At 36.6% G+C, this 21,834-nt stretch overlaps 1 protein-coding gene across 4 annotated transcripts in view; it reads right to left on the bottom strand.

The window, feature by feature from the left end:
* PALS1 (protein associated with LIN7 1, MAGUK p55 family member) overlaps window positions 1-21,834 on the bottom strand; it is a 100,903-nt gene that overhangs the window by 10,235 nt on the left and 68,834 nt on the right. For 3 of the 4 annotated variants that reach the window (XM_080909426.1, XM_080909427.1, XM_080909428.1), the window contains exons 6-15: window positions 21,602-21,748; window positions 20,008-20,169; window positions 18,588-18,665; window positions 14,434-14,617; window positions 13,200-13,271; window positions 12,804-12,875; window positions 9,455-9,622; window positions 8,462-8,664; window positions 7,004-7,114; window positions 44-3,172 (exon numbers count right to left, since the gene is read on the bottom strand). In XM_080909426.1, the coding sequence (XP_080765552.1) occupies window positions 2,996-3,172; window positions 7,004-7,114; window positions 8,462-8,664; window positions 9,455-9,622; window positions 12,804-12,875; window positions 13,200-13,271; window positions 14,434-14,617; window positions 18,588-18,665; window positions 20,008-20,169; window positions 21,602-21,748 (1,374 nt within the window). In that variant the 3' untranslated portion in view covers window positions 44-2,995. Of the gene's footprint in view, window positions 1-43; window positions 3,173-7,003; window positions 7,115-8,461; window positions 8,665-9,454; window positions 9,623-12,803; window positions 12,876-13,199; window positions 13,272-14,433; window positions 14,618-18,587; window positions 18,666-20,007; window positions 20,170-21,601; window positions 21,749-21,834 lie in introns of those variants that run through there. The other variant, XR_013974866.1, reaches the window with a different exon arrangement.

Here is a 21,834-nt window from a genome sequence, read left to right as displayed (position 1 = left end):
AAATATAATAAAAGAAAGTGTCCAGTGGCTTTTACAATTTGAAATATAGGTTTACTTTTTATTTTTATAATACATTGTGCAGTATGACATCTCAAAATAACAAGTGCAGAAACAAGACAGTACAAAGGGAGATCAACAAATGTCAGAGTGGCTACCTTCATTAAGGATAAATTCCTGGTTTATATTTTCCACACATTCAAAAGAATTACATTCAAATCATTCCTCATCAGTATTTACTGCTTAGGCCATGAGTGAAGGAAAATAATCCATACACTAGAATTTCACAGAAAGCTAATCTGGACCAGTCTAAACACTAAACATCCTACTTATTCTGAAGTATGAAAGTCTAAAATGAAGGTACTTGTTTGGATTTCCAGAGGACTTTAATTGGTATTACCTACTTTGTTTTTGAGACAGGGGCTCATGTAGCTGATGGTAACTTTGAGCTGTGGATCCTTCTGCTTCTACTTCCCAAGTGCTGGGATCACACCCATGAACACCCATGGTAGCTTTCTGCACAGCCAGGGTTTTGTGTATACTCTACCAACTAAGCTGTGTTCCCAGCCAAGCACAATATTGTTTAAGTGGCTGAGACTTCCCTGGCACAGCAGTTTCCAATCAGAACCACAGAGGGATAGGAAATTGAACTGGCCCTAATGGCTATACAATCACATGTAAAACAAGGCTTTTTTCTTTTTTAAAAGCATAGCTTAACTTTTCACTGTTTAGGGACTATGTTGAGCATTAGTACATTCATAACCATTAGGATTTACAAAAGCTCAGGATACATACCATCGTATCATTACTTATAAGTAAAGGAAATTACAGGATCTCGCTGACCTTGAGACTCAGTGTAAAACTACTGGTGGCAAGGCACATGCCCGAGTATTGGCTCTGCTGTGGAGGTCATGTGTGGGAGTCCTAATAGCACATAGCCACTGTCACCAGGTGGCACTGACACTAACTTAAACTTCACTCATATCCAATGCTCATCCTTCTATCCATGCTGCTTTTCTTTCTCTTTAAAATCATTTGTATTTATTTTTTTTAAGACAGTCTCATGGAACTCAGACCAGTCTTAAACTCCTATATGTCTTCCTATAGGGTTACAGTGTGCATCAAGTCTCACCAGTTGGGATTTTCAGTCAGCATGCAGATCACAAAGTTCTACTGACCAGAGACTATCAGTGAAAAACTGAAAAGATTCAATCCTTTAAGTGCTAAGTGATATTGACCTTCAATGCTGACAAGGGTGTGGACCTTGCATTTTTCCTGCTGTAAACTGGGAGTGTTCAGACTTGCAACTGTAGAGCATTCCTTCCCTCAACCCAAGAATATGCCTCAAGTATTTCTAACAGACATACTTGCGAGCCAACTACAAAAGCCATGCAAAAGTGAACATAAAAGACATCACAAACACTACATTTGTTCCAATAGGATTATCCAGAAGAGAAAACAGACACATAAATAGCACTGACAAAACATTAACACTGACTGCTTGTGCTAAGTGACAAGTCAGTGTCCTTCCAGTGTTTAGCTTTGGGAACATGAAATTCTGTAGCTACATAAAATCCAGACATTCACATTTGAGGTTGGTTGTCACACAGAACACTTTCCTTAAGGGCTTGAGAAGACTACTACAAGTTAATGTCTCTGCAGGTCTGTAGACAATTTAAACTACAGCTATAGAGACAGTACAAAATCTCATCAGTGTGAACACTCAGATTCAAAAGTTGCTCTATTTTGGTCACAAGGAAGATGTTAGGACAAAAACTTGTCAGTACACGCTGAATAAAACTTTCCTCTGATGATCTTTTCTAAAATGCTTAGTGACTGACTTCCTTCTGATCTCAAAGTCAGTTGTCAGTGTGTATGTATGTATAAAACTTTATTCCAATGCAGAACACAACTATTTGTTAATCTATTAAATGTCAATATACAGTACAGATTTCCAGTTTGATTACTACAGACATAGCACAGTCATAGATATAATTCTGTGCTCAGATATGAAAATGCAGAAACTAAAATGTGTTCTGTCCTTTCACTGACATAAAAAGTATTTGCATCACAAGGAAGAAACTTTAATGGTCAACATAATTTATATGAACTCTATCAGAGCAAGGAGTCAAGACTATCAAACACCACAATTGAGTAAAGTAATTCAGAAAATTCTATCTTTAAAAATGTCTGCATCTTTTGTATACTGTAACTACACTGGAGGCTGCTGAGTGTCCATTCTCATCCACAAAGTACAAGCTGAAGGGCTGGACTAATTTATTTTTGTTTTTTTTTTTTGAGAAAGGGTTTCTCTGTGCAGACTTGACTGGCCTGGAACCCACTCTGTAGACCAGGCTGGCCTTGAACTTAGAGAGCCACCTGCCTCTGTCTTTTGAGTGCTAGGACTAAAGGTGTGTAAGCTTCTATGCCGAGCCAAACTAGTACTTTTAATGGAATGTTTTTCAGAATGAAAAGATATATCCAATAAATTTAACTTAAGAAGTTGCTCCAAACTATAGTGGCACCCTTTTTCCTTTCCTTTCTTAAAAGAATTATTTCTGATGACTAAGACAGTTGTTTAAGAAAAATACTGTTAATCTCAGTGCACAGAAGCACAGCCCCTTCTCTCAATAATCCCATGAAGTCATTTAAGTTAAATGTTAAATAATGTTAATATTCATAACTATGTGAGACAATGGAATTTTACGTATATACATACATTTTTTTTTACAGACATCTGACCAAGAGGCAAAAAGAATCAGAAATGAAAACAAAAGGTTTTACCAGAATAAATCAGAAATACTCTGAAGAAAGTTTCCATTTTTAAACCTCCAAACAAGTCAAGGCCCCTTATAGCAAAGTACCGGAAATGTTGTGTACAAATTGCCTAATGGACCTTTCTCACTAGTTTAAGAGATTAACTTACTGTTAAGGCCGTCTTTCTGTTGGTGGTTTGCCAAATAAAGTTAATCATAATGACAAAGAATAGCCATTTCCTTCACCTCAGCCAGGTGGATGGCACCCACTGAGGTTCAGTATCCAGTTTGTTAATGAGCCTAAGCAATTCCTGATAGGCTTTATCAAGATCTGAATTCACAATTGCAGTGTCGAAATAGTGGCCATTGTTCTGTTCCATCTCTCTAGTCTTCTCAATGATGTCCCTTAGTTCTTCAGGCTGCAAGGAGAACATAAAGACTTGTGAGAATAAAAAGTACAGAAAAGACAAAAACAAAACAAAAAACCCAAAAAACACAACAACCAAGGGGGAGGGAGGGAGGGAGGGAGGGAGGGAGGGAGGGAGAGAGAGAGAGAGAGAGAAAAAGAAAGAAAGGAAGAAAGAAAGAAAAGAAAGAAAAGAAAGAAAAGAAAGAAAAAGAAACAGTAACAAAGAAAAGAAATGACTTCTCTTGAGGCCCTGAGTCAGGAGGGTCACTATATGGCTTTCCAGTTTGTTGTAGACTCAGTGCCTTCCCAACCCTTCTCTTGGAGCCACCTTGGTACACCATCAGCATCTTCAGAATTTGTGTTTGAACCCTGGTTTATAGAACATTTTGTTCTTGTATGTTTTCATTTTATCTTTATGCCTAAAAAACATGGGTGATTTCTTTGACTTTCCTAAAAACATTTATTTTCAAATATTTTAGAGCATCATAACATTTATCTAAAAGTAACTTTGGGGCTGGAGAGATGGTTCAGCAGTTAAGAGCACTACTTGTTCTTACAGAAGACCCAGGTTTGGTTCACAACATCCACATGGTTGATAGTTCACAACCATTCCTAATTCTTGTTCCAGGGGATCTGACACCCACTTCTGACCTTCTAGATAACTGTAGGCTTGTGGTGCACAGACATAAATGCAGATGAAATATCCATATACATAAAAATAAGTAAATCTTTTAAAAATAGAAAGTAATATCTTGTTGGAGTCAAACTTTTCTGACTAGAGTATATACTTATAAACATTCTTCACAAGAACATTTGCTTTTGCTAAGCCAGTGGTGCACACCTTTAATCTTAGCACTCGGGGTGCACAGGTAGGTGGTAGATCTCTGTGAGTTTGAGGGCAGCCTGGTCTACATACTTCCAGTCTATGTAGACACAGCAAGACCCTGTCTCAAAACCAAGAACAAAAATGCCTTATCTGTACTACAGGTTTAGAAAAAATTAGCATTATGAGAAAACTAAAGGATTGATATATTGTGATATTTTCTCTAAGAAAATCTTGTATTAATCCAAGATTTAATAACATACTAGGGCAATTTGAAACAGTTTTCAATGTACAAAGGATATTCTCTCTCATTCATATTCATTCTCATTCTCTCCCCCTCTCCCTTCCTCTCTCCCCAGGCTCTTAGAATTCTTGGCCTTCTGCTTCAAGTACTAGCATTACAAGTGTATACCACCACACTGGGTGCTACTAAAAACTTATTTATTTATTTATTATTTCAATTTTCTCCCCCCCCCCTCCCCTGCCAAAGAATTGTTTCTCTCTGTGACTCTGGCTATCCTGGAACTTCCTATACAAACAAGGCTGGTGTCAAATTCATAAGAGAGAGATGCTTACGTTTTGCCTTCTGAATTATGGGATTAAAAGTGTATGCTGCTAAGACTAGCCCTGCCTGGCCCTATGAAGGAGAGTTTTAAAATGTAAAAAAGTATTCCACTAGAGTATGAAAAATAATATATAACTACTAATTTAGAATACCAAGTAAAGGAAATGTTTAATGGAGACAAGCCAGTGGTAAGGTTATATGCAAAATTATCCAGAACCCTACGGTCATCGGGCTCATGGTCAAAAGATGGAAACTACCTTAAATCACCCTTGTCGATCAAGACGGCTAATTAAACTTCAGACCAAAGGTACTGTGTGATTTTTAAGTTTGGGCCCACAAAATGACTCCACTCAACTGTAAAGGGAAACAGTAAAAGGATGACAACTCTGAAGCAGTTTTAGCTTGAGATGCTGTGATTTAAAGTGCTGAAGATCTATGTTCACAGCAGAGACCTTATCACAGTAACCAAGCAATGTGACAGTTTTGTTGAAACCTGTCTACTCAAAGCTTGAGATAAGTTGCCAGCAAACTTAAAGCCTGAAATCTAGGGCAAATTCCAAAACAGTACAAGAAGCTCACTGATGGTTTACATTTTGGACTGAGGAAAGTTTACCCATTAGTTACATGATAAAAGTTCTGTAAGAAATAACACTGGACATACACATGTAGTAGACTACAAAGGCAACTTATGTTATGTATACTGCCATCTTGCTAGCAAGTACAGAGTAGACACTTTTACATCAGAGTGGGTGATGGGCCATAAAATAAAACTCAACACATTTCAAAAGATTGACATCTCTTTGGATCTATTCTCTGATAATGATGGAACTGTAAACCAGTTATGCATTCTTTAAAATCATCAAATGGGAAAATTAACATATTTTGAAATAACCCATGAGTTAAAGATAAAAGTTACAACAGTAAAAAGTATTGTACTAAAATAATAAAAAACATGGATGTAGTTATTAACAAGTTGCTTACAAAATAATTATTATGACAAATGCCTACATTTGAAAAGAGGAAAGGCTTAAAGATTATGTAAGGTTTCATTTTCAGTAGTTAGAGCATGTGTGAATTAAGGTCAAAATGAAGGAGAAGTGATTTAAATAGAAAAGACAAAAAAGACAGAAGCTGTCTCAGGTATTCTTAAGTATTCTGTTCAATCTTGATAACAGTTTCTAAACAATTTCTACAAAACACTAATGAGGTTTTCCCCCCACCTTGGGGAAAAATTAATCTTTTTTGAGATATATAGTTTATACACCATAAAATTTATTAATTTAAACTATATGAACCCACAGTTTTTATTTTATTATGGCTGTAGAGTTCTGCAATGAACACCATAATCAATATTAGAAGAGTTGCCACCCTCACCTGTGGTGATCTGAGTGAGAATGGCCCCACAGGCTCATATTCTGAATAAATGGTTCCCAGTTGGTAGAACTATTTTAGGAAGAATTAGGAGGTATGGCCTCAGAGAAGGAGGTGTGTCACTGGAGCTGGGCTTTGAGGTTTCAAAAGTCCACACCAGGCTTTGCCTCTGTCTGCCTCAAATATAAGCTCTCAGTTACTTCTCCAACACCGTACCTGTTTGCCAGGCTCCCCACCACCATGGTCACTGACTCAATCTCTGAAACTGAAAGCAAGCTCCCAATTAAATGTTGCCTTGGTCATAGTGTCTCTTCATAGCAATAAAACAATAAATGAGACACCACCTAAAAATACTTATAAAATAGTAGCCATTAACCTTCCAACCCCTAAGCAATTACTAAGCAATTTATGTCATGTATTGAGATTCGTCAGTTCTGGACATCCTAAATATATGGAATCATACTTGTGGTCTATTGAGTCTGAGTTTTGTTTCTGTTTTTGTTTTCAAATAGAAGAATATGCTCAAATGTTTACATGAAAAGATTTTCATTATTTCTCAGAAAAAATGCAAATGGAAACCATATATATAACATGGTCTCCATCATCACATGCATTAAATATCTAAAATAATTTAAATACCCCCCCTTCTGTTCCAGATCATGTGGGAAAACAAAGAGAAGAAAAACAAAACAAGGTTTGGGTGGAAAAGAAGCACTCAATTCTGGAACCTTGCAAATGTGGAACAGCTAACGAGAAAAGTTTGCTGAGACTTTTGGAGTAGGGAGGGAGGAGGCAGCCATGTCAGGTTTGTATGGAGATTAAAAGGGTTTTAAGGCATTCTGGCAGGACTCACAGATCCGAAGTTAGCAGGAAGAGATATCTGGAGAAGACAGGAGCAGCCCTGAAATATGGAGAGCTGCCAGGGTCCAGCCAGCTGCAGCTGTGGCAGTTTTGGGGCCAACAACACAGAAAGAATAATCAGCTTGGCAGCTGATGCTATCTATATAGCTTTGCAGCTCCAGTTAGGTAGGAGCGGGGTCTTGCTTGATGTCAGTGATGACCCAGCACTGTGACAAGTTTACCTTTGGGTTCTTGCCTTCCTTGGCTAACAATGCTCGAAGTCTCTCTTGTGAAGGTGGTGCAATGAAGATGATATATGGTTTCAAATCTGAATTCCGGAGAGTCTTCAAGGACTGTAACGATATTTGGGCTTTAAAACTAACTGCTACCATCAAAGCATTTCTCAGTAATATAGACTGTTAAGATGTCTACAAATGTTTTCAAGCATTTCATCATAAATAATCCATAGTATCCTAAGCTAGTATCTTCATTCACTGTAAATGTGTTTAAATATAAATTCACATAGATTACATTAGTCTAGTGTTCTAGAGACTGAAATAGAGGTAAAAGACATTGAAGGAATTACAACTATAAAACCACAGTAAAGTTCATTTTTGAGGAATTAGAATCTAGTTACCATTCTAGGTGAGGATACTACAAAGCAAAACCAGAGAGGAAAACTCCCCACATAGAAGCCAAACACACCCACAAGAAAGCAGACTGTATGGACTAAGTAAGACCTATGGACTTACTGTCCTGTCTCTGAATTATTACTGTGCATACTCAAACTGAAGTACTAACAAACCAGCTAGATACTTGTTCTTCCCTAATGAAGACACATTAATATGCTAAGCTACTTGGAGTCCTGTGGTAATATTTGCTAATCCAAATAAAGAGTTCAGAAAGAATTAAAATTTCCTTAAATAAAACGTTAATGGCTGAAATAGCACAAACAACTGCCTCTGCTCTCTAGAATCCCCAAGCCAAAAAAACCAAAACAAAAAACAAAAAAACAAAACAAAAAAAACCCCAAAACACAGAACAAAAAGCCCAACCAAACAAGCAAAAAAATTGCTATTTTAACAAGTCATTTTAGAGTCGATTTCTGTCTATGAACATCTATTTGATTTTATGGTTTGGACTGGTATCAGCAACAGACCAAGCACATTAATCAAAGTTCTTTGTTAAAGCTGAATTGTTTATAAAAAGCAAAAGGTTTCCACAATAAACACAATTTTAAAAACTTCGACTTTCAACAGGTATTTTTAAAATTGGAATCTAAGATGTATTGGCTAGTAATTTTGTTTGGCTTACTCTGTCGAACAGTTGAATCCTTGTTTTATTACTCAGATAACGCTGAGCCTTCACTGTGACACTTGTGAGCCCTTGAAACAATGGCCTTTAAAACCTAAGAACAACTTTTAAATTTTCTAATTTTTCTCAGATCAGAAACGGTATTTTCTGAAGACTTTTTAAGTATAGTTAGTACCAGAGTTAACTGTACTTGAAGTTTCTAAAATATATACATGTTGAAAGTGAGAGAGATTCAGCAATATATGAGTTTACGAAGTGATTAGAAAAATCACATGAAGACTTAAATAATCTGTGTCATCCTTGGATCAAACACAGTTTTTTACAAGACTACTTTACAAAATATGCCTCCAAATTTAACGCTCTAAAAAACACAATTCTAGTTGTACCTGTGTTCGAAGACTTAAAAGACATATTTTGCCAGAGTTGATTACTTGTCGTACAGAATCTATGCTGGTTCCATACAGATTTTTCTCAAATTCACCATGTTCAATAAACTTGCCAGATGCGATATCTGCTTCAAATGCTTGCCGTGAAACAAAGTGGTAATCTCTTCCAGCTACTTCATGGTCCCGCCTATTCCGAGTTGTATCTAAGCAGAAAATCAGATAAAATAATAAACCCAGTGGGAGGGAGGGATGGACCAGTGGTTAAGAATATGACTGGTCTTTCTACAAGATCTGAGCTCAGATCCTAACACAGCAGGGAGCCCATAGCTGCCTGCAACTCTAGCTCCAGGGTACATGGAGTCATCTTCACAGGTAAGTACTAAAATACACACAGCACTTCCCCAACGTATAAATAAATAAAAATAAATCATGTAATCATGATTGTAAATGAATTCGGACCACTGTGGAGAAGAGGGATAACACAGACTATAAAATAATGACTTGAGGAAATGTTAAGGGCCCCTATGCTTAGCACTGTTTCTATGAAGACATGGACAAAGATTGTCTATAGTGTTTTAATACTTAATTGTAGCTGCCTTGATCCAGTTTGTTTATACTGCAAAATACGGTCAAGTCATCTTTCCTTAAAGCTTCCTTCTGTTAGAGAAGGTACAGGTAACCTTAAAGTTGTTTTCAGAAATTAGCTCTAAATTTCTATCTTCAATACCAGTTTAAAGAATCAGGAATTGTGTTGCCTTTGCAATAGGGAAAGGACCTAAACTATCATTTATTTAGAAACTCCCTTAGTGCCATATACTTAGGAAAAATTTAAATTCCTCAAGAACTACCTTTACTAAAAATTTGCCAACAAGTTTGGTTAAACAAATTTCCTCTTGTTGACACTGTCAACACTGTGCTAACAGAATGAACATCTTCCTGTGTAGTTAAGATTTTGAGAAAAGCACAGGAAAACAGGAGTGTGTCCAAACTTACGAGGAACTGCAGATGCAAAGCGGTCCTTTTCTTTGTTCATGAGTCTCTGGCGCAGTTCATTCTGGCCACAGTTCTGTGGGCCAATCAAGATGATAGGTCTTTTCCTATTTGCTGGCTGATGGTAAAGTGACATTTCCTCATATGTTAAGATCTCTTCATTGTCATAATCTGTGAAAAGAAAAGAGTTAGGATATTCAGATACAATTAATGTCATGTCAGAAAGATGAACTCTTATATAAAATATCGAAGTTTCGTTGGTATTGTGTGTTTTTGAGGTAGGAGCTTGCTCTGTAGCCAGGCTAGCCTCAAACTTGTAGTGATCCTCCTGTCTCAGCCCTCAAGTGCTGGGATTACATGTATTTAAGCCACCATGCCTAATTTAAAAATAACTAGTTTGTAGTGAATACTATAACACAGGAGACTGCCAGGGGATAGGCTTATGATAATGTGTCATTTTCATAAAGACTCCAGTTAATAGGGTTACTTTTAGGATCAGATATAATGGAGAGCAAGTATGGATAAACATTCGCATACAGTGGTTATAAGTAGTATATGTGAGAGTGCTTGGCTGGATATATATAACTTATAAATAAGTCATACCTGTGATATCTATCTAAATCCAAACTACAAGGAGTAGAGTAACATTCATAAAGCCCAACATAAAGATGTAACCAAAGCTATCAAATCAGAGCAAGCACATGTAGTAATTGGCAGCCTGGCATGTCCTAGGAAGAGGTACCAATCAGTTCCATGAAGGAGGGTAATTTTTTAGTCTTGCTAGTGCCCAGCGTAGAGTAGGAGCTCAGACTGTATTTGTTTACATTCTAACTCAACTGTTCAATGAGCTCTAACAATTTAAGCAGAAACTTTGAATGTATCTGAACCAGAATCTATTAATCTGCAACCTCAAGAAATTTACTGTGAGATGAAAGCAGTTTATTGCCATGGAACACAGCTGGTACTTTAAGCAACAATGATAATTGCTTCCTTTCTTGAAGTCAACTGCTTCATTTTCTTTCTTCTGAGCTTCTTCTAACATGTACAATCACACTGATAGCATTCTGATTCCCTCACTCAGTCACTTCCACATATGGGGGCTTCAGATTTGCTAAGTATCCTATACTATAGGAGCTCTCAGAGTTGGCTTCATCAATTTGAGTCTGTTTCAAGAAATGAAATAAGAGGTGCTAGGCTGTGGCTCAGTAGTGCAACATTTGCCTCTCCTGCATGAAACCCTGGATTCATTTCTCAGCACACAGAGAGAGTGAGAGTGGAAGCAGAAAGGAAAGAAAACACAACAGGGCTCATCCCCAGCCTTAGTTCTGCAATGTACTAGTAAAGAAAGATATTAATCACAGCTTTAGCCAGTAAGATTAAAAACATATCCAATCTTCTTAGTTACATAACATGCCAAGCAAAAAGAATGCTTGCCTTAAAAAGCAATTATTAAAGCCGATTCAATTTTAGATTCAGTAAGTATATAGAATATCTAATAGTTTAGTTGGGTGGTGGTGGCAGCAGCAAACACCTGGTGGATGTCTGAGGTCAAGGACAGCCTGGTCTACAGAGTGAGTTCTAGGATAGACAGGGCTACATAGAGAACCCTGTCTTGAAAAACAAACAAAAAGACTATGTAATAATAAAATGTTCTTTACTAGGTTAATTTATGCTGCAAGTAAGCATAGAGAGAGTATCTTGTCTATTGTATGAATGAATGCATCAACTGTTACTTAATAAGCCTATGGCCTATGACTTAGGCAGGAAGCACAGCAGACATCCAGGAGGCAGAGAGAATTCTGGGATAGTGCCAGGTATAAGAGATTCACCCAGGAAGATGTAACGAGACAGATATGTGCTACCTAAATGCAGGTAACTAGCCACGTGGCAGAACAGAGATCAAAATGAATGTCATTGTGATATTATGATCTAGTTATTTTAAATTATGATCTAGTCAAAGAAGAGCTTAGCTATATGGCCAAGGTATTGGTAAAAATATTTTAAATATGAGTCTTATTTTTGGGTGCATGGGGATGGGAAAAAGAACCAGGATTAATTTCTACACATAAATGCTTTACATTCTTAAGAAATAAGCCTTACAGATTTTTAAACAGCAATGCTTCTAACTTTAATCTGGCTTTTCTAATGTGTACCAAAGCAGAGCTAAGAAATTCAAATGCAATGAAGGTCAACCAAGAGGGTAATGCATCCAGAAAATAAGACTATATTTATAAAAATGGTAAGTATGGTGATGCCCAACTAAACTGTAAGTGCACCCATCAGGTAACAGCTGTGAGTCAAGTGCAGCAGACTGCTGTACCAAGAACACAAGCCCAGTGTAAGAATTCTGAGATCTGGGTTTTGAGAGATGTTATGACTTTAAAACTTTTTAATCTAGCAGTCTGTCGAGATAAAATAAATATTCCCGTATGCTGGCCTCAGCCAGTAGGTAGTGTGCTCTGCAGAATGACCTGTCTCTCTGACTAAAGATACTGTAGACAAATTATTTATATTTTGCCTCAAACATATTTTTTTCTGTGTGTAAAAAATTGTTAGCGGAAATACCCAATAGCAAGGAGATAGAAACTGGAGAGACCACCTCTAGTAGATAGACATGGCCCCAAATGAAAGTGATGGAGCCACCCACCCATCTAAAAAATTTTAACCCACAACTGTTCCTGCCTAAAGGAAATGCAGGAACAAAAATGGAGCAGAGGCTGAAGGAAAGGCCATCCAGAGACCGCCCCATCATGTGATCCATTCCATCTGCAGACACCAAACTCCAACACTATTGCTGATGCCAAGATGTGCTTGCACATAGGAGACTGGTATGGCTGTCCTCTGAACAGTTCTGCCAGCACCTGACTAAGACAGATGCAGACACCCAGAGCCAGCCATTGGAAGAGTTAGGGAAAGGACTGAAGGAGCTGAAGGAGATTGCAACCGCATAAGAACAACAGTGTCAAGAAACGAGACCCCTCAGTATACATGGGCTGGTCCATGGCTCCCTACTACATATGTGGCAGAGGACTGCCTCATTTGTTGTCAGTGGGAGAGGAGGTGCTTGGTCCTACAGAGGCTTGATGTCCCAGAGAAGGGGGATGCTAGAAGGGTAAGGTTGGAATGTGAGCACCCTCTGGGAGGCAAAGGGGAGGGGGATGGAGTGGGGAGGTTGTGGATGGGAGACTGGGAAGAGGGATTACATTTGAAATAAACAAATAAAATGATTAATAAATAAAAAAATTGTTAGAGGCAAGTAATAATTTTGCAAACAGAAAAACAGAACCTTACAGGAAACAATATTACAAACGTCATAAATACAACTCCTGCTATTCCTGAGATCAGAACTTACCATCATTTTTATTGGCGTTATATAAAACCTTTTTCCTCTTCTTTTTATTCTTCTTTGCACACCATAGTTTTCCTGTTGATCAATCAAAAATAGTTGTAAGGCCTTTATCTGTTTCCTTAAACAATACTATTTCAAACTGATTCACTATACTGTTGACAATATAATTTTAACTTATCATTTCCTATTAATTACACATTACAGACAGATGTGTAATATTTTCATCTCTTCTTACATCTAAAGATAATAAATTTAGCCTCTTCTATTATTCCTTCAAAGCCTACACCTTTTTTCTTGACAGTTTGTATGTAAATTCCACACGGTTCTAGATGAAAAACCAAAGACTGTTGCTTTTACTAATACGAAATATAATAGTAACACCAAATGTAAGTGTCTAACCTGATTTTTCTGGCTCCTTATCTTCTTCTATAGTTTGCTTCATGGCTTCCCTTTGCTGCTGAAAGCTTTTCCCTAATAACACAAAAAGAAAAAGAAAAACAGAAAAATAAACATTTTCAATCAAGAGAAAATATTGGAAGTAATTTTTCATACTCCAAACCTTTCTGCAAACACAGGAATAATTCAGGCTAAGACATATAGCCTACGAACGCCCCCCCCCCCTTTAAAGAGAAGGTTTATTTTAATTATGTGTATGTCTGTGTGGGGTGTGTGCAACATGGACACTGGGTCCTTTGAGAAAGCAGCATCAAGTCTCAGTCTTTCTCAGCCTGCAAAGTTTTGTTGTTACCCCGCTTATCAATCTAATCATATGTATTATTCATCACTTATTATAAAAAGATGAACAATAAACTATTATCAGAAAATTTAATAGCTCACCTTTAAAAAAGTTTTCAATGAACATTACTATATGATACTTTGTAGTACCATGCTGGAACATATAATGGTTCTGGTCACTGAGGATTATCTCAAATCAAACACATCAATTCTAAACATTGATTTTCAAGTAGTATACAGGCATCCATTGTGCTCATTCACTTCAATACACTATTCAACATACTCATTTGTATTTATTATTCATAAATGTGGGATAATGATTTATTCATTTCTACCTTTGTTACTAATGACACAAATAAATAACACATTTTTTCCTCAATAGATTAAGATTTTTTTGTTTTCTCAGATAGCATCTCCTATTTAACTCTCTCTGTAGGCTAGGCTGGCCTAGAAGTCAGAGACCACCTGCTTCTGTCTTCTGAGTGTTAGGACTAAAGGCGTGCATCATCACACCTGGCATATGATAAACTTATTTTTATTTTATGTGCACTGGTGTTTTGCCTGCATGTATGTCTGGGTGAGGGTGTCAGAGTCCCTGGAACTGAAGTTAGACAGCTGTGAGATGCCATGAAGGTACTGGGAGTTGAACCTGGATCCTCTGGGAGAGCAGCTAGTGCTCTTAACCACAGAACCATCTCTTCAGTCCCTATTGGATTACAACTTTAATGTAAAGGGTTTTTAACATGATTAACCTTCATCTTCTTAGTTCTCCTTCTTAAAAAAACCTAGGGGAAGAGATGCAACAGATTTTGATTCCAGGCCTCTGCACAGTTAAATGCAAGTTCTACCACTGGACTGGGCCCTCAATCCTTTAAATGCTTTCAATCTTGTCTCTTACCTGGAACAAGTCCAGCTAGAGGCTGATTATCTTCGTCTCCCTCTCTATAGGCCTGCCACCAATTTGGATCTTCTTGACTGATCACATGAAGTATATCTCCTTTTTGAAAAGACAGCCCTAACTCTCGACATGGAACATAAGGGTCATCTGAGGGGTCATAGTCAAAATGAGCTTTCACGTGGATCTGAAACATAAAAAGGGTACAAATAAGAGTAAGACTAATAACACAGTAAAACAAGATATCCAGCACAAATGTAACTTATGTGTTGTATCAGAGAAACGAACTGAAAGGACATTTAGTTAAGCAACAGCACTTTAGGGTAGGATTTGTTTAAGCTTATCTATTGACATATCTGTAGACTATAAAGAAGTAGAAGTAGTTCAAACTGGATGACTGTTAGCAGCTAACAAATTGAGGTCCAAAGTTGCCTCCGAGGCAAGGTAACCAGAATAAAAGCAGTCTGACCTGTAAAAACAATGATCCTACGTAAGGCATGCAGTTTCTACAACACTACTATGAGAAAAGGTAGATTAGTGTCACCAGGTCCCATGTAAGCAAGTGTCAGCTTTCCTGGGACTGTCATAGCCAGTTGATTTCATGACCAGTGTAGCTGTGCCTTAATTGCTTAGTGCTTCTTTTAAAGGTGCACATAAGCAGCATGTTCTACATTGAAAAATGATCGTAATCAGGATGAACACCAGGAAAAAAATTCTTACCTTATTTGATCCAAAACTATGTGATCCATTTGTAGAAAAAAATATGAAGGAATTGGGTGTTTCTAGAAATGAGGAAAATGTTCATGCAGGTGTAGGGTTGACTACAAGGTAAACAGGAGCTAAAGGGGACATAAGTGGGGATTTTACATGCTGGTGACATTCTGGTTCTTTGGGTGTTGTTTACAAATACGGTAAAGATATTTGTTTTAATTTGAAAGTGGGGTTCTATTTATCAAAGATAAATATCTACCTAAGGAACCTTTTATTCTTGATGTGAAAATAGACATTAAAGTCTTGAATATTCAGTACTAAAATGATTTTTTAAAAAGTTCTGTGGGATAGCAGTTCAAAACATAGTTAGAAGGGTGCTTTAAAAGAACACAAATACAAATTATCAACTCAGTTTAAGAAAAACAGTATGAGATAGAATTGTTTTAGAAACTGGGTGAAAATTGCTTTTAAAACCTATTTAAATTGTTACCTTTTTATATGTGTGTATCCCCAAATCCTGGAAACCAAAAAAAATAAAATAAAATTTTAAGCCTTACTACAAGTAGTGGAAATTACTCTAACAGGCTTTGTAGGTCTACCCAACTGGGTAATTTGTCAGGCTGATTTTATTGAATCATTGTCTGAAAGCAATATCCAGCATTGTTATGCAAAGTGCACTGCTGGAGTGCCTGCTACAGAGACTTCTTAAAAGGCTGAACTCTTGTTCTTGTTTTTGAGATAGGGTCTCACATCATAGCCCTGGTTGGGTACAGATTTCAAAGATCTGCCTGCCTTACCTCCCAAATGCTGGGATTAGAGGCATGCAATACTACCAAAAGGGTGAATCCTTAACAACACCTCAGACTTGTGGCCGCTCCACTGATAGACAGTTGGGTGTTAGAAAGGCCTTGTGATCTACTGTCCTCTACTACATTAAGGGAACTCAAAAGACCAGTGAGGGATGACCATAGCTTTATGATCTCTTCCAAGGACAATCACTCAAAGATGGCTTTTAATTTACTCTAGCCTACCTAATTCATTTCCCAGCTATCCTAATTCAAATGGCTAGGAATATGGAGGACTGTTTCATGTAGCAGAGGACATGCTCTGTTTATAGGACAAGCACGTCTAGACATATCAGAAACATATACACCCAGCTGAGTCTTTCATTCCGTAGAAACTAAAGGTAGACATCCAATGGCTTCACAGGATAGGCTACTTCTTTCTAAGTGTCCCCACCCACACACAGACCAACCCAGGTTATCCTCTAACTCAGAGTGATAGTTTGATCTTAGCTTCTTAAATGCTGGGGTTAGTTATTAGTTACCATTCCTAGATAGTTATTTTATTCTTATGTTTATAAAAAAAAAGAGAGAGAAAACAAAAAAACAAACAAAAACAAAACAAAACAAAAAAAACCAAAAAACAAAAACAAAACAAAACAAAACAAAAAAACCAAAAAACCAAGTGTCAGGTACACCTTTAATGCCAACACTTATGAGATAGAGGCAAATCTGTGAGTTCAAGGCAAGCTGGTCTATAGAGTGAGTTCCTGGATGGCCAACACTACCCTGTCCCCAAAATCCTAAAATAACCAACAGCTGTGATGAATTATTTTAGAACTCTTGATTTTGCATTTACTGAAAACAGGGGGCGACACACAACATTAACTAAGATGTAGCAGCATCAATAACAGCATGTTAGTTTTATCTACTGAAGTAACCGTAAAAGGCCAGCAGATACCTCAGTAGGTACAGGGACTTGCTGCCAAACATGATGACCTGAGTTTGATTCCTGGGACCCACATGGTGGAAGGAGAGAACTGACTCCCTGATGACCATATAAATGCTGTAGTGCATATACACTACCTCAAAAAAGAATGTGTAACTGTAAAAGAAATAAACTTTTATTAAAGGTAATTCTAGACTATGTGAACAGCAGGGAAAAAAAGCTGATGAAATATACCTCAACCTCTGATACTCATTCTCAAAAGACAAAAATCATTTACTGAGGAAGGATGAATTATCAGGAGCATTTAGAGAAGAGCATCTTCCAACCCTCTTCAGTTGTGTCTTCTCATGTGCAGAGCGTCTTTTCATACTTGAGGCTTATTTACAGGATAGGCTTTATTTTACACATGGAGAGGCATAGCAAGCACAGAGAAGGACTGAATTCACAGGCCAAGAATGTTTCTCTCTTCTTACAAAGAATTCTAAACACAAAAAGGTTGCAAATGCAACATCGACCACAATATGTTCTGGAAAAAACAAAACAAACAAACAACAAACAAACAAAAAACCCCAGAAAACAGAAAGAGCCAAATAAAATAACACACCTGTGGTGAAAGATGAAGAAAAATGAAACTGGTCCTTTTTCAAATAGTTACAATTTTGCAAGAACTAAAAATAATAGCTGTAGAGGCAGATGAGTAAAGCACAATGCTATACATGTATGAAAATGTTATGATGAAGCCATGTTTTGATATGATAACTAAACAAAAATAACAATGATAAAAGAATAACAAATGTATAAAGAAAGATCAGGCTTCCATGTCAACATAGGACCTTAAAGCCTCATTTTAAATTGCTTATGATGTAATTAATATGCTACAAAGTTTATGGTTTTAGTATATACAGAGACAGAGGCTTACCACTGATATTGTTAGAATATGTTCACCCGTCTGCACCCAATACTAATGAGGGACTATTTCCATTCTTTCCCAATTCCTCAACTGTACATCTAAGGACCCCAGAAAAATTCCTGTTTCTATGGACTTAGCTATTTTGGATATTGTATGTAAATAAACCAGCAAAGGCCTGTGATTGCCATAGTTTTTCAAGCTCATATATTTTGTAGCATATACTCACACTTCAGCCCTTTCTAATAGATTAATATCTCAGTGTACAGACAGATATACTATGCTGTATTTTTAAACTATCACTGGTGGCTGTGGCTATTTTTAAGTTGTTTTTACATTTTGGGTCTTATAAATAATACCAGCATGAATATTCATGTACAAATTGTTCTATGAGTATTTGTTTTCAATTCTCTTAAATAATATACTTTCTAAGAATTGCTGGGTTATGCAGTAATCAAGTCTATCATTTACTAGAGCTGTGTTAAATATTTAACATATAAAAACACAGCAGAGTAATAACTTACACATATTTGTAAAAGTACCCTTCTCTATGTGACTGAGTGAAACTCAATTATAACTGAAGACAAACAACAATGTTAATAAAAAGTCTGAAATTGAACTATGTTGTATATTTTACTTTTAAAAAGTTCAGAGTTTACTAAATTTTAAATGTTGATGTTTTATACTTATTTAAATACAATTACATGATTTCTCAAACTGAGCATACTGTATTCAGTGAATTTTCTGACATAGAAAAGTAAACAGGAGTCAAAGAAGAACAAACAATAAATATTTTAAAATTACTTACTACAGTTTCTTTGGCGGGAGGGGGCTTGATTTGCTGACTAGGGATCAGAACGAATGTCAAAGTACCATGCATATCAGACTGTAACACAAAGGTTTAAAGTACTTTAAAAATCTTCTATGAGCTTATGATTAACATTCTCTAAACAGGATGATGGCACAATCCCCTCAGTCCTATAGAAAAATGTTTCCCATTCCTAGCTACTTTCATTAATTTGTCTTCCTGTCCACTGTTTATTGTATCAAGTTGTGTAGCTTGATTTGTAATTACTGCCCAATACTGCACTAGCTGCATTCAGACACATCCAGCCTAGACAGCACTCTTCAAAACAAGGAACAGTGCTCAATGCAAAACAGTATCAATCAAATGCAAGTGAGTGATGGCCAATCTCTACCAGAGCTATAAGCAGAGATTTGGAGGAAACAGGGATATGGATATTTTGTAGCTTTTATAATAGATATCAGCAGATAGTAGGCATATTACTGTAACACCTGATGTTAAATAATTAAGAATATACACTAGCAGATGCCATGGGAGACAAATCACCAAAAAAAGGCAAGTCTGGGCTATATACTTTTACTTCAGACTTTGCCTCCAAAAAGGAAAATGAAAAACCATAATTTGTGTTATAAAAAATATGACTAAGCATCATTTTCAAGACAATCAGGCTAAGCATGGTGGCACATGTGTGTGATCCCAGCTTAGTCTACATAATGAGTTCCTGGCCAGCTAGGACTTCATAGTGAGACCTCAAAACAAACAAACAAAAAAACAGCAAAAAAGATGGTTCATCAGTTAAGAGCACTTGTGGCCTTTGCAGAGGATCTCAGTTTGATTCCCAGCACAATATTTTGGCTCACAACCATATGTAGCTCCAGCTTTAAGGGATCTAATGTCTTTTTCTGACTTTCTCAGATACCGGACATGTATGTGGAGAACATATATACACGCAGGCAAAACACTCATAAGGCCTAAAATAAGTAAATCTTAGAAAAATTATTTTTAAGAAGGTAATTAAAAGTGAATTATACTAGCACGGCCCAGCAGAACTTGCTCAACAGAAATATGCTGCGGCTATCTTAGACAACAGCCATTAACTACATAATAAATCTTGTTCAACTATAACTAGTGCAAATAAGAAACTGAGTTTTAATTTAATTCATAAGGTATGCACAAGGTGTATAGACATACGCAGAAATACATCTTTAAAAAATAGTAAAAGTAAAAATAAAACTTATAATAAAGCTCATAGTAAATAAAAAGAAACCCCAAACCAAAAATATAATAACAAAAATTGACAAATCCTGTAAAAGTGAGGCTAAAAACTACCTTATAGTCATCAGTTGTTATGTTCTTTAATAATCTAAGTTTAAGAACAAAATAGGCTTTTAAATGACTCAAACATTCTGCTGTCTGAACATACCAACAAGTCAAAAACCTCATTGACATCCTTCCCGCGGATCTCAATGCCGTTGATCTCCAGGACTTCGTCTCCTTCGTGCAGGAGCCCACTCTTCTCTGCAGCACCTCCTTTTACTATCCGGCTTATGATGACAGAATCCATCTCATTACGAACTGTGGCACCCTAAAAACACCCAATATCTAATTTAAACATAAAAATGCAATTTTTTGTTAAGCATTTCATTTTTAAATTTATATAGCTACAGTAACAACTGTAACTGTAACATGAAAGCTAAGTATTCCCCACTAAACATCCCTGTTTCAGAGACACTGTATTCATTAAAACTCTGAAGTACACAGACTTCTGAAGCATATAATAGCAGAAAAAATATATTCTGGGTTTAAAGACATAAAATCAATTTTTTTCCCCTGTGGATTCTATTCCAACAGCCAGAAAACATCTACGCAAAACTAATTAACACAGTGCCTAACTATAAAGAATTTCTTAAAATTCAAAATATAGTGAAGGAATAAATAACAATATGGCTAACTATGCAAATGTTAAATACAGCTGCAACCAAATGTATTAAATACTAATATTGTATTATACAAATTGGAAGAACAGTGGGAAAGTGTATAATCAAAAGCTAGAACAGTAAAATAAGGCTTATTTTCTAGGGCTCAGTGGCTAAAAGCACTTGTTCCTGCAAAGGACATAGATTTTGTTCCCAGCACCTGCACTGGATAGCTTACAAACTCCTGTAACTCAAGCCAGAGGCTCCAACTCTCTTTTGCTCTCTGCAGGCACCTGAATGACACATAAACAGGCTCAAACACATGCACTCAATGAATAAACAAATCTTTTAAAAAAAACTCCTAATTTTCTTATGTATTTACTTATCATCATGGCGTCTCCTTTTATTCTCCAAGGAGGAACTAGTTACATAAAGTGCTTATACAGTCTTAAAAAAAAAAAAAAATATATATATATATATATATATATATATATATATATATATATATATATATTACTCTATTATTTAGTGTGTGTGTGCACACGTGTGTGCATGTGTCACTGTGAATGTGTGTACTGTAAGTCCTCAGTCTCTCTCCATCTCACATTTAGAGCAAGGTCACTTAACCTGGAACTGTCTGATCTGGCTAGGCTGGTGGCAAACTCCAGAGAAGTCTGCTTGTCAGTGACAGAGCTGGGATTACAGACATATGCCATTATGCCTGGTTTTTCACATAGGTTCTGGGGTACAACCCCTTGATCCTCATGCTTGTGTGCTAAGAATGTTCCAATTAAACCTTGTGCCTGGCTCCCAAAGACCAGATTATCTAACTATTGTTGTAAAGAGTAATTGAAAAATTAGTTTTCTCCTCTTGATCCTCAGTAAATATTCTATAAGTTATTATTTTCATTAAATTTTGAGAAAAGGTAATGAAGTTAATTTTTCAGCCAAATAAGTGTTTTGACCAATAGCATATTACAGTTGCAACAAATTAACCCACAAAGAGAAAACTCTTCAGGACATTGTGGGATATTCAGTTGTGCACCATATGAGTGAGGTCCTAGCATAGAAAACAATCTTATCAGACATGAGAACACTTACCAATGGAATATCCCGAGCCTTTTCTATACGAACTATTTTTACAGTTTCTCCCCCATAATGGCCGATACTTTCATAGACTCTCTCATCTGTAATGGGCTCTAGCTGCATTTCCTGCTCAGCAACCTTATCATGGGCCAGTAAAAGTGCCTGTTTCAAAGAAACCCACAGTACTTAATGTAAGAACAGGACTCACTTCTGTATAGTTTCCTCATACACACAGTATTATGATCAAT

Source organism: Micromys minutus, assembly GCF_963924665.1.
Source record: "Micromys minutus genome assembly, chromosome: 1".
Lineage (NCBI taxonomy): Eukaryota > Metazoa > Chordata > Mammalia > Rodentia > Muridae > Micromys > Micromys minutus.
Note: the sequence above shows the minus strand (reverse complement) of the source record. Positions and strands in the feature narration are given on the sequence as shown.